We start from the raw sequence: 12408 nt of genomic DNA, 5'->3' as shown, positions 1-12408 counted from the left end.
GAATAGAGTATTTTTAACTGTTTCCCAAGAAGGACAGAGCTTCAGGGTGAGCTTAGACAAGCAAGTGTTAGCATCAGTTTAATCATCACCAGGCCCTACGGACTTCCGCACCCATAGAACAGTTACCAAATCTAGCCCAACACCTCCCAGCCTGGAGTTCAGTCAAACATTTTGCACAAGCCCCTCATCCCCACCCCTCTCAGTTCCAGAGAAGGGGAATGGCTTCCCCAAATCACATAGGCAAGCAGTGTCAGAGCCAACATGACAACATAGGTCTCACCACTCTTTGTTCACAGAGGACCCCAGATCTCAGCTAAAGTCACCTTCTTGGCAGAAAGGCTCAGTTCAGAGGTGAAGGATGGGGCGCAGTTTAAACCAGGGGAGATGTCCTCATCAGCTTTGGGAGTTTCATGCAACCTTTTCTGGAGGCTTCTGGGCAGGCTAGGAAGAGCCCGAGAGCCAGGCAGGGAGAGTGTGCCCCTCCCTGCAAACCCAGCATCTCCCAGTTCAAGGCTCCTAGTTTTTCCTTCAAGTAAGAAAAACCTGCAGACAGTGCTGGCTGGCTCTGGGGTGATTTACCTCCCTGAAATACCTCAATTTAAATGCTAATTTTCCTAGAAGTGAGGGGTGATGGCTCTTGCATGCTGGTCGCTGTGTATTAATGTATCCAAAACACTCACACATATTCTTAACAGGAGGTGGAAGGGAGCAAATATATGGAGAAGGGTGGCGGAGGAGTCCAGCTCCCTATGCTTACATTCTGGTCAGCTGGGCTGATCAGAAGGAAGCGAGACATGGTGCATCCTCCATGAAAATGCTTTACAGGATTTGTGTCACTTAGAGGTCACATTCAGGTGGTGTTGGAGTATAAAGAGGACATAGTTCAGCAGATGCTTAGGGGCATATACTGTGAACCAGGCACTGTGCTGGGCTCTCTGAGACCCTTGAAGAGATTCAGAATCTAGTATGGGATTCAGGAAAAGAAACTAGCATTAAAGATAACTTTATATAAATGTATATAGAATTACTTTTCTAGTACTCTTTAGAACTTTGCATTGCAGACAAGTTATATTAAAAGGTGTATAACAAATATACAACCATATTTGTAATTAATATAATTTTAGATATGTATTTTAATTTTTATCTTGAGAGTTGTTGGCATCTTCCAAGTTTTCTCTGATTAACTTGAATTTCTTTTATAATAAAATTTTTTGAAGTAAAAAAAAAATATATATAACATTATATAAATCCTCTTCCCAACCCCTTGAAGCTAAATTTATTATCCCCGTTTTATAGATGAAGTCACTAAGGCTTACAAAATTTAAGTGACCCCTCCCAAGGTCACACAGCCAGAATATGAATCCATGACTATAGAATTTCTAGATCCATGCCCTTTCTTCCATCAGATCCCAAGGCCACTTCTGGAGTCTATTCACAAAGAAGATTCATGAGATTAAAGTGACAGGAAGATTTATTCCTCCTGGGAAAAACTGGAATGCTGTCATGAAAGAGGTGTTTTTTTGTTGTTGTTGTTTTGTTTTTTTTTTTCCTTTTTGTCTTTTTTCGTGTCCGGCAACGAATCGCAACCCTCAGTGTCGCGCCTGTACCGGACTGGGACCGGCAACGGGATCGCAACCCTCAGTGTTGCTCCCGGGGCTTCTGCTGCCTGCTGGCACCCCTCTTCCCAGCTCACCCCCTCAAGAATGCACAAGTGCTTGGCAAGAGTGGGAGGCCCAACCCACCCCTGCTTACAGGGATTGTCTTTTCCCATCTGGTTCCTACCAGCTCAGTGGCCCTTGGCCCTTTCTGTTCAAACTCCATGGGGAGTCAGGGTTTCTATGCATTTGGGAAGTTAGGGAAAGAAAGTATGGTTTTGAAGCTTTTTTGAAAGAGCTGGGATTTTAGACTCAAATCCCCAATATCCCCTCAATCTTGAAGCATTCTGGTACCCTGTGGCAAAACTTAGAAAGCCTTCATCAAAAGATACAGGTTGTGCACACATGGCCATTGTCTCTGGGCTTCCTTCCTTCATTACTTTAACAAATGTTCATGGAGCACCTACTTTTCACCCAGTTTTACTCACTTTGCACTGCTTGGTTTTAGGCAGGCCACTGTACATTGGATGGGTCCAGTTGTGGCCCACATGAAGCTCACGGTCTAGTGGGAGAGACAGATGTCAAACAGGGCCTCCCATGAGCACCTATCATTAGAAATTGTGAAGCCCTTTATGGAAGAAAAGAACATGATACTGTGAGAGTACGGAACAAGAGAACTGATTCTGGGAAGATTTCTCAAAAGCCGTGAAATAGTGTGTGGTCTGAGTGATGACTAAGAGTTGTCCAGGTGCAGAGTGAGGGGAAGAACTTTCTAGAAAGAGTGTAAATCCTAAGTGGGGCTCTGTGTAGGATGTGAGTATACCCCATAGGGGAAGTTAAGAGCAGTCAGTGCAGCCAGGGTAGGCAGGGGCTAGATTGTGAGGGGCCTTGGAGACTTTAACATAGTATTTAGATTCTCTTCTGGTCTTTGCGCATGGAGGCACCTCTTCTGATTTTCCCCTGCTGTATTCCTAGAGCCCAGAACAGTCCCTGAAACAGGGTAGACTCCCAGTAGGTGTTTGTGGAATGAAAGAGGCCTCTCATTCCCTGCATCCCCATGACCCAGGATCTACTATCTCAAGAATTTGATAAATTGTTTTCATATGTCAACTGAGACTGGTGTGTTTTGATAGATATAACTTGAGAGATGTTTGTATAGACAACAGTGGCTCGGTTGCTATTTGAAACACAATATTTGCTTATACACACACATACATAGACACACATACCAGCCAAATCTCTGCTCACCAAAGCACATGCCACTGTGGCAGTAAACAGCAGAACTGCCTGGTCTCACCTCTAAATGAGTCAAGTTATCCCAGTGATCAAGGGCACAGGCTTTGGACTGAATCACCTGAGCATGTGCTCACTGGGTGCCAGGGACTCAGCTAGGAGCTGGATGGGTTAGATGTGATCTTGGCCACTGCCACTTCCTAACCCTGGACCTCAGCTGGATAATTTCCTTAACCTCTCTTACCATCTGTTTCTTCATCTATAAAATGGAAATAATAATAGTAATTGTCTCAGAGTTCCTGTAAGGTTAAAATGACACACACACACATGCATATCTTGGCACACTACCTTAAAATAGGTCATGATCAACAAATCCTATCAATAAATCTTAGTAAGTATTATGTATTCTTCCTCCTGTTATTAGGGTTAGTTACCTATTAGTTTTTACTACACACACACACACACACACGCACGCACTAAAGCTCTGACAACCTGAATTTGGTTTCTGACCACCTGAGCTTAAGCCAGCCCCCCGCAGCTCTCTGGTCACCTGTCCCAGGTGGGTGGATTCTGAAGCTGCTGTCCTTGCTACCATCTGATGGGCTTCTATCTGATCTGAGCTTCTCAGCCCAGCAGAACTTTCCCAGCGGCTGCTATTCCCATACATGTTTTGCTCCTGAAAGAGCTGATTGATGCAAAGGCCCTGGGTGCCCTCTGCTGGCGAATGCCCTGCAGGACTCGTGCCATCGCCCAGGCAGCACAAAGGGACCCAGTACCTCAGAGACCACCATGCAGTTGCTGTCTTGTCATCCGGTGCTTCATCCTTCCCCTCCTCCCTCCCTCCTGGCCAGCTAACCAGCCCCTTCCATCTTCTCCCTCCTACTCATGGACTGCCTCAAGCCCCTCTCTGCTTCCTGGAAGCTCAGAGGAAAAACCTTCCTCCAAGAACAGGGGGCATCATGAGCCAGGCTCCCTCTCTGCCTCCTGAGCTTGCCCACTGGGCTGCCCCCCATTGCCCATTTGGGGTCAGATTTTCCTACTGAGGTAAGACTGACCTGACCAGAAGGCAGAGGGATTGGAGGAGAGGGATGGGGGATAGAGAGGACAGCTCTACCTTCCCTTCTCTGCAATTATAAAAACATTTCCAGAGAAGATTTGAAATGGCTAATAAAATGAACAAAGATAAATTTGCCTTCCAATTTCGCTTCCCAGATGTGCTCATTGTGTAAGTCCACAGAAATCACTTCACGTCTCTGAGCCTCCCTTTCCCCATCGGTTAAATGGGGAATATAATCATGCCTGTCTCCTGGTGTTGGTGTAAGTACCAGTGATGTCACACTGAGAATGGAGCCCCTGACATGTGGTCTAGTTGTAATGGGCAGCAGGCCCCTTCTCTCAGCTGCGGCCTGTCCTGGCCTAATGCCCACGGGTGCTATGGCCCTTCCAGCTCAGACAGCCTGTGCCTGTACCCTGCACCTGAGCAGTGATGAGGAGCGTGGGCTCTGGGGCCAGACCACCTGGGGTCTCCCACTTCTCAGCCGTGTGGCCTTGAGTAGTTACATAACTTCTATGTGCTTCAGCTTTTTAATCTCTAAACTGAGGATCTTCATGGCACCTACTTCATGGGGTTCGGTGAAGACTAAATATGAAGTATTTGCATGTGACTGGTGCATAGGAGGTGCTCAATAAAAGGCTATGGTTATTATTGTCCCTCTATCAAGGCAGGCTGAGTAACTTTTATGATACCCATTGTACAGATGGGAAAATTGTGGTTTGGGTGGTTTGCTCCAGGTCACGCAGGTAGGATGCAATGTGGAACTGGAGTCTGGTCCTCAGAGCCATTGCCACCTCCTCACCCTTGGCCTCTCCTACCCAGAAACAAGTGCTCGGGTTCTCATGGGGAAGAAACCCTTGTGCAGAAGCATCCAGCCCACACAGAATTCCTGATAGCAGGCCCCACTGACTGTTCTGCATGGCCAATTTGTGTCTCCTCCACTATGCTGGGAAGACCTAGAGGACGAGCAGAGGATCCAGTCTATCTGTCTGTAGCACTCAGCACAGGGCTCCACCTCAAGTGTATGTTCAGTGGGATGGAACACCCCTCCAACCCGCTACATCTTTGAGAGAAGATCTGTATCACCAGAGGCCACCTCGCAAAGGAAACATGAGAAAACTTAGTCCCTTAAACCCTGGCTAGTGTTACATGCTACGTGGTGGCACTTCTGCTGCCCAGAAGGCTGTCTTTTCCTATTCACATTGCCCTTCCACACTCCCAGATTTACAGACAAACCAAAGAATAACCACCTGGGTGGAACTCACGATCATGTGCACATACAGACATAAACAAGTATGACCTTTCAGACTGACATGGAACACCCACACACAATAGCATGCTTACATGGCACATGTGGACCTAGAAACTCACATCATGCACGTGCATGCCCGGGCAGGCAGGCCCAGGGTCCGCCAGACCTGGGTTTAAATCCCAACTCTACCACCTATTAACTCTGAATCTCATTGTTACTCATCTGTAATTTAGAGATAATCTTATCTTTCTTGTGGGGTTGCTGTGAAGATTAAATGATAAAATGGATGTAAGTGCTTAGCTAAATACTAGCAAATTGAAATAATAGAGATGATGATGACAATGATAATGATGATGGTGGTGATGCTGGTGATGTTGAAGATGGTGCTAATGTCACCTCCTCTGGACTTAGACACGGAGCAGGTGTTCACCAAGTGTATGAATCCATGGTGAGCTTGACGGGAGCCCCGGGTGGGGAGCAGAGATGTGGAGTACAGACAGGAAGGTGACCCGGGCCACCCAAGACTTTCCCAGCTGCTTTTGAACTGCCTGAGATCCAGGCTTCAAAGGCATTGCTTTGGCATCACATATTTTTGTTTTCCTTTTTCTGATTTTCCTTTCAAGGTTGCCCACTCCAGGTGGCAAAATGAAGCAGTAAACACCCTCCCCCTTTTTTGTTCTTCTCCCCCTCGTCCTCCCTGTCCAGATTGTAATTAGTGTCTCTAACTCTGAAGAGCTCTGAATACAAAGCAACCTCAAAAGTCGGATTTAATACAGAAATGCCCTTGATGCCATCCATGCCAATTGGCTATCAAGTTTCCTGCTCACACACCCCAGTAACAGGAAGCTCACCACCTCTCTTGGCAGGCTGTTCCTGTTATAGGCAGGTCTGTTGTCTAGAAGAATGAAGCCTGCCTCCCCTGTGCTGCACCGTCACCACCAGCCTCTCACGTCACCCAGGGCTCTGTCTTCCATTCCCTGGGATTGCCCCACCTGGAAGGGATAGAAGTCCCTAAAGAAGTTAGGCAGGGAATGAACACCAGTCTGGGAGTCAGGAGTCGTGGCTTTGAGTCTAACCCATTGGTTGTCATTAAGCAAGTCACTCCTCCAGGCCTCAGTTTCTCCATCTGTAAAAGGAGGAGTTGGAGCCGAAAGAATTCTTAGGACCCTTGCACTTTAACAGAAAACATCCATTTTCCAAGCCTTCTTTTCTTCAGCTCAACCTTGCCCCTCTGTTCTTCAAACACTCCACAGTGATCTCAGTTCTCTCACATCCTGGTTGACCATTGTCATTGCTTATGCAAGGGGACATTTAGCAGCCAATGTTCGTAGAGCATTGGAGAGTGTCTTAAACAATTGACACCTTCATCTCATTAAGTGTTTACAACAGCCCTGAGATCAAGTCTCACTTTATAGACAAGGAATCCACAGTTCGGAGGGGAACAGTAGCTTGTTGAGATGGGACAGCCAGTGACGGGGGGCCAGGATTTGAACCCCAGCCTGTCTGGTTCCAGAGTCTGTCATTAGCACCATGTTCTCAGAACTGGGATTCGGGGAGCCAGAAGCATCGCAGCAAAGCCACTCACCTTTGAGTCGCTGCCCTGACTACCAGCTTCCTGCCTCCCGGCCCTTCAGCCCCAGAATTCTCCACTTCCTCCATTTGGCAGTCTCTCTGCTCCTCTCCACAGGGAGAATAACTTCATCAAGGACTTCCCCCAGCTGGCCGATGGGCTGTTGGTGATCCCGCTGCCGGTGGAGGAGCAGTGCCGGGGGGTTCTGTCTGAGCCGCTCCCGGACCTCCAGCTGCTCACTGGTAAGACACACGTGCGAGACCCTTCTAGTCTCCCCAACCACACACCCGGTCCCCAGGTGCACATCAGTCATCAGCAGACCCAAGGCAGGCCCAGCCAGGCCTCCTCCTTCATGAGGGATGGGATGGGAAAGGGACCTGTCATTTCTTGGATTTCTGCTATGCACAACTAGGGACTTCCCTAAGACCCCAGACTCTGTGCTGGGCCATCTTTGAGGAGAAATGCCTCTCTCAGAAAAGGCACAATCTTTCTTAGTGAGGGTTTTGCCTCTGTGTCTGAGTCTTAAAGTATTTTTTAATCTCATTGACAATTTTCTGATCTTTTTTTCACTTTTGCTATTTTGTTTTCTTGGTTTATTTAAAAATTATTCTAAAGTAAAATAAATGAACTCTTCAACCAGAAGACTGTCCTGCTTGAAAACACTTGAGTTACACAGCTTGTTTTTGTATGTGGGCACTGAGCCATCTGTCCAGTGGGTATTACACTTCCCATTTTGTAGATAAGGAATCTAGACTCAGAGAGGTGAAGGGACCAGCCCAAGTTCACACAGCATATCTGCCAGGACTAGAACCAAGGTGCCACAGCACCAAGTCTTTTGCCCTTTTCACTCCACTTTGCAGCTCCCCACCCCTAAAACTTTCTCTACCCCTACTGAGAAGCTGTCTTTTTCAGGCCGTCCTAAGGCTGCATATTTTCGTTCCCACCCCAGGATGTCCTTCTGCTCCTCCCTGCCTTCTCCCAGTTCCTCTCCTACTTTTCTTGGGGACTTTCCTAAGATGTCAGGGCCTTGACTCTGCCTTTGTGATACAGTAGTTGGGTGTCTTATCCATTGTCCAGGGAAAATGATCACTTCCCATTGAGAAGGGATATTACCTTGCAATGTGACAGACTTAGGTTTAAATCCCCTCCGGTCACTTGCAAGCTCTGGAAGAGTTTGGAAACTCATCTAACTTTCATGAGCTTTTCCTATAAGGTGGCATAGAGAGAACCCGTATGTACTGAGGGTCTCCTGGGGACCAAGCACTTTTCATGTGTTAACCCATGTAACTCTTCACTGGCATTACTGTCCTCTTTTAAATTGGTTCAGAAGGTCACACAACTCCTCCAAGGCCATGTAGCTAGTCTATAGTCACGTCAGGGTTTAAGCCTAGTTGGTCTTGACCTCTAAGCTGATGCCATATCCACTATCTTAACTCACTCCCCTAACCTGTCCTACCTCAAAGAGGGTCCAGATGTAAATTGGATGAAATCACGGATGTAAAAACGCCTTGCAAAATGTGCTCAAGAATGTCTATGTCTCTCTTAAGTTTTATTTCCTGTCCTACCTCAAAGAGGGTCCAGATGTAAATTGGATGAAATCATGGATGTAAAAACGCCTTGCAAAATGTGCTCAAGAATGTCTATGTCTCTCTTAAGTTTTATTTTTCATAAGATCATAGAATTTCAGAGCTGACATGACCTACAAAGGACATCCAGTCTAATCTTCCTTACTGATGAGGACTTAGATCTATAATATCCCTCTCTGGATATCTCCAGTGATGGGGAATTCACCACTGACCAAACCAGACATTTCCATGGTCCATGGGGAGGTGCTATGCTCTAATGGAAAGACTGTATAAATTACTTGATAATTGGAAGAAATTTCTTTTGTTTTTTGTTTCTTTTTGGACATAATGCCACCAAATGAAAGAGCTGCCTCAAGAGCCTGCATCAGAATGTTCTGCCTCCCTCTGTTGGAGATAGGCCTCAGTCACCAATGCCCCCACCAATCCTTCTTTGAACACAGATGAACAGTAATAGAAAGGGTAGAGGTGGCCTGGGACCTGCTGTCTGAATCTTCTTGTGCAGACTATTTTCTCTGCCCTGAGTTAGAAACACAGCCCTCTCTTTTTTCCTTCCACCTGCTCTCCTTTTCTCCCTAGCCGCTGCAAAGGAAGGGCAGGAAAGACTGAGCAGATAAACAGAGGACATATTTATAACAAAACAACCTCACTCCAATGGACATATCTTTGGGGATCATGAATATTTTTCTTTAAAATGAAAGCCTTTTAAAAAGTATATTATTCCTGAAAAGGCTAAAGAGAAAAAAAAAAAAAAGGGCGACAATAATGTACAGCTTTAATATTGCAGTAATGTCCAGGAAGAAATCATTTGTTCCAATGAGATTCTTATTCTAATCTTGGTATCAAATATGTTCTTAAGTGCCTCCTCACTAGGGGACAAGAGAAAAGGATAGAAAATATGCCTGATATTTGCAGAGGCACAAGAAAGCATAGATACATGACAACAGTAATAATAACTGCTGATGTGACTAACATTTCCTTTTTATGTATTTTTTTCTTGATTATAAAAAAGAGAGTTTGCAAAACTTAGCATAGAAAATTTAGAAAATGTGAATGAATATGAATCAGGAAATAAGAATTTTTCATACATCCACCACCCAAAGTTAAGCATTTGCTAACATTTTGTTGTACTTTTTTCTTTATTTTTTGATACCTATGTTTCCCGAAATACGTTCTATGGAACGTGAGTTCCAGTTGATCCTCTGTGCAAAAGAGGTTCCATGGTCAAAGAAGTTTGTGTACTAGCTTCATGGAACTTTAAAATGCATATTAATCTGTTCAAGGTACTGAGAAATCACACAGTTTAGCTTAGTTTAGCCAGTATTTCTGTCTTACTTGAAATGGGAAACTTTTATGTATGTACATGTGTGTTTTATGTAACACTTCTGAACATCCACGTTTCCATGTTAATAGGCAATGACCTGCACACGGTCAGCAAATGTAAGGGGACAGATAATAAGTGTGTTAGACTTTGTTGACACTGCTCAAATCTGCTGTCATAGCACGAAAGCTGCTATAGATGGTACATAACAAATGGGCTGTAGCGGGCTGACCTTGGTCTACATGTACATCATTTCTAGGCTACCAAAAGGCTTCCACTCCTATTGCCTTATTTGAGTCTCATGACATGCCTTTGAAATAAGATCAGCAGAGATAGCTGCAGTGTCAGATGGGGAAACTGAGGCACTGAGATGTCTGGTGTCCTGTGGCAAGTTGCCAATGGACTTAGGTGGGACTTACATCTGTCCTAAGGTTGCTCTTGCTTGTAGAGTAAAGGGACCTTGCAAGCTGTTGAACAGAGAGAAAAAGTAGGGTCAGGGCTGAGATCAGAGGCCAGAAAGAGATCTGGAGGTGGGGTACAGATAAAATTGTCAACCCCAATGAAAGCCTGTACTTCGAAGAGGTGGCCATTATCCAAAGTGAGAGGGGCGAGGTGGGCACGGTGGTATAAAACGTTTAAATTCTGGGCTCATGTAAACATCTTATTCCCTCTCCCAGGAGATATCAGGTATGACGAGGCCATGGGTTACCCCATGGTGCAGCAGTGGCGAGTCCGGAGCAATCTCTACCGTGTGAAGCTCAGCACCATCACCCTCTCAGCAGGTGAGGACCACCGCCCGGCAGCCAAGGGACTTGGAGTGATTTAGCATGGGACCTGTGCTGACACTGGGGATACTGAGGGAATGAGGCTGTACCCTGCCTCCCATTAAAGAGCTTCCAGGGAGGGAAGGTGGACAAGCTGAGACAGTGACATCCATACATTGCAGTAGGATAAACGCAATAATGGGGCAGCAGTGGCATAGAAGAGGGAGCTGTCCATTCTGGAGGAGTCAGAGAGGCTTCCTGGAGGCTGCAGTATCTGAGCAGGGTGTGGAAGGACGAATAGGAGAGTTGGAATAAACAACAATCTAAGTCACATTCATGTTCTCAAAGTATTCCAGGCTTGTGGGTTGCAAATTCTTCTTGGGCACCACCAATTCTTCTGTTCTCTCATGGCTAGTTTTTTTTTCTTTTTTTTTTCTGCCCATCTCCTATACAACAATAACATAACCCCTATTCAACCACCCCCACATGTGCACCACCCACAGTTTACCCACATGAACCCTAAGCTCCAACAGATGATGACAATTTGTAGTGTTCAAAGTGGGACATTTTCTTTCATGCCTCTGTGACTTTGCAAATGCTATTCCCTCTGCCTGGATCTCCTTGGTTAACACACACTAAACTGCTCTGTGATGGCTTTTGCCCTCAAAAACAGTTAAGGAGCTCCCTGTGCTTGAATACCTATATCAAAGCACTAACAAATGCTTGATTCATAACTGAGTCTTGTCTATCTCCTGCACTACCTGAGAGCTGCAGGCAGGGCTGGGTCGAGTTATTCCAGTATCCTCAGAAACTAATAGAGAATCAGCATGTTGCTGGTGCTCACATTTGATGGAAAAATTTTTTAAAAAAAGAAAAGAAAAGAAACCAAAATATAAAGAACGAATGAAGGCTTCTGGATAGATGAGACCTGGCCTCGGTTTTTCTACCGTGGCTCTTACTCATAACACTGTCATTGGTTTATTGTCTGAGTGTCCCCTGATTATCTGTGAATCCTTTTCTTACCTTTATTTTCTTTTTCAATACCACTTTGTTCATCAGCAAAATGGAGCTCTTTTAGTCTGGGAATTGAAGGACTTCACCTCTGGAAGTACAATGAGTAATTACTGCTGACATCTGCCAAGCACTTTATAACGTTTCATATCTTCTGACTTACAGCAGTCCTGCAAGGAAAGCATTATTTATCCCATTTTTCTTAAGATAAAGAAACTGAGGGTCAGAGAGGCTGAGTAACATGCCCAAGGTCACACAGCTAGTAAGTAGCAGAATAGGGAGAAGAGCAGGGATTTGGTTGCAATTTTGTCTGCCTGGATAAAGATCCACAGGACATCTCCATGGTGTTGTTATTTATTACTTAATGGAAACCATCTCATTATTAATTCTGCTATATTAATTACCCAGTTGCATGAGTTAACAGATTGGTGGAGCAGGGTTGTTCTAATCAAGCACCCTTTCTTTGCGCCCTGTTTCTGTTTTCCCCACCACCCCCTTACACTGCACTTGTGAATAAGACTGTGATGTTCCTATTAGATCTACAAAAGTGTGTCTGCTTTAATTAATCAATAATGATGCTCCTGAAAACCCCTTTGTAAATCAAATGTTGGCAAATTGGAGCTCATTTTTAATGTTGGAGAGGAGCTTGCTCGTTTATGTTTTACTTTGATGTGGCACAGACTTCGTTGTTCTTGCAATAATGGTGTCTGGTGTGTTTGCTCTGCCCCAGGAACTATGCCACGTACCCGGGGTGGGAGTGTGGGGAGGATACATTTGTAGATTCAGAGACAAATAAGACAGTACATCTGCTTTCATGGTGGTGCATGTTGAAAGTGCAGAGAGTAGGTGTTGCTGGCCAGAATGGTGTGAAGGCCTTCTTGGAGGAGGGGTGATGTTCAGGGACCTTGACGCATGGGTGTATGGGTGTGACTTGGCAAGGAGTGGAGAGGTCTTGTCAGGTAGACATTTCTGTGTGTGTGTGTGTGTGTGTGTGTGTGTGTGTGTGTGTGTGTGTGTGTGTGTGT

At 45.4% G+C, this 12408-nt stretch overlaps 1 protein-coding gene across 1 annotated transcript in view; it reads left to right on the top strand.

Annotated features, from left to right (window-relative positions):
• Positions 1-5475: 5475 nt before the first annotated feature.
• The window catches only part of LOC103605563 (astrotactin-2-like), a 108684-nt gene continuing 101751 nt past the window's right edge, over positions 5476-12408 (top strand). The window contains exons 1-3 of the mRNA XM_008590175.1: positions 5476-5582; positions 6822-6946; positions 10286-10390. Of these exons, the coding sequence (XP_008588397.1) occupies positions 5476-5582; positions 6822-6946; positions 10286-10390 (337 nt within the window). The remainder of the gene's footprint in view (positions 5583-6821; positions 6947-10285; positions 10391-12408) is intronic.

This window comes from Galeopterus variegatus, unplaced genomic scaffold, assembly GCF_000696425.1.
Source record: "Galeopterus variegatus unplaced genomic scaffold, G_variegatus-3.0.2 Scaffold5907, whole genome shotgun sequence".
In the NCBI taxonomy this organism is placed as follows: Eukaryota; Metazoa; Chordata; class Mammalia; order Dermoptera; family Cynocephalidae; genus Galeopterus; species Galeopterus variegatus.
The sequence above is the reverse complement of the archived record's forward strand: the minus strand, read 5'-3'. Positions and strand labels throughout refer to the sequence as shown.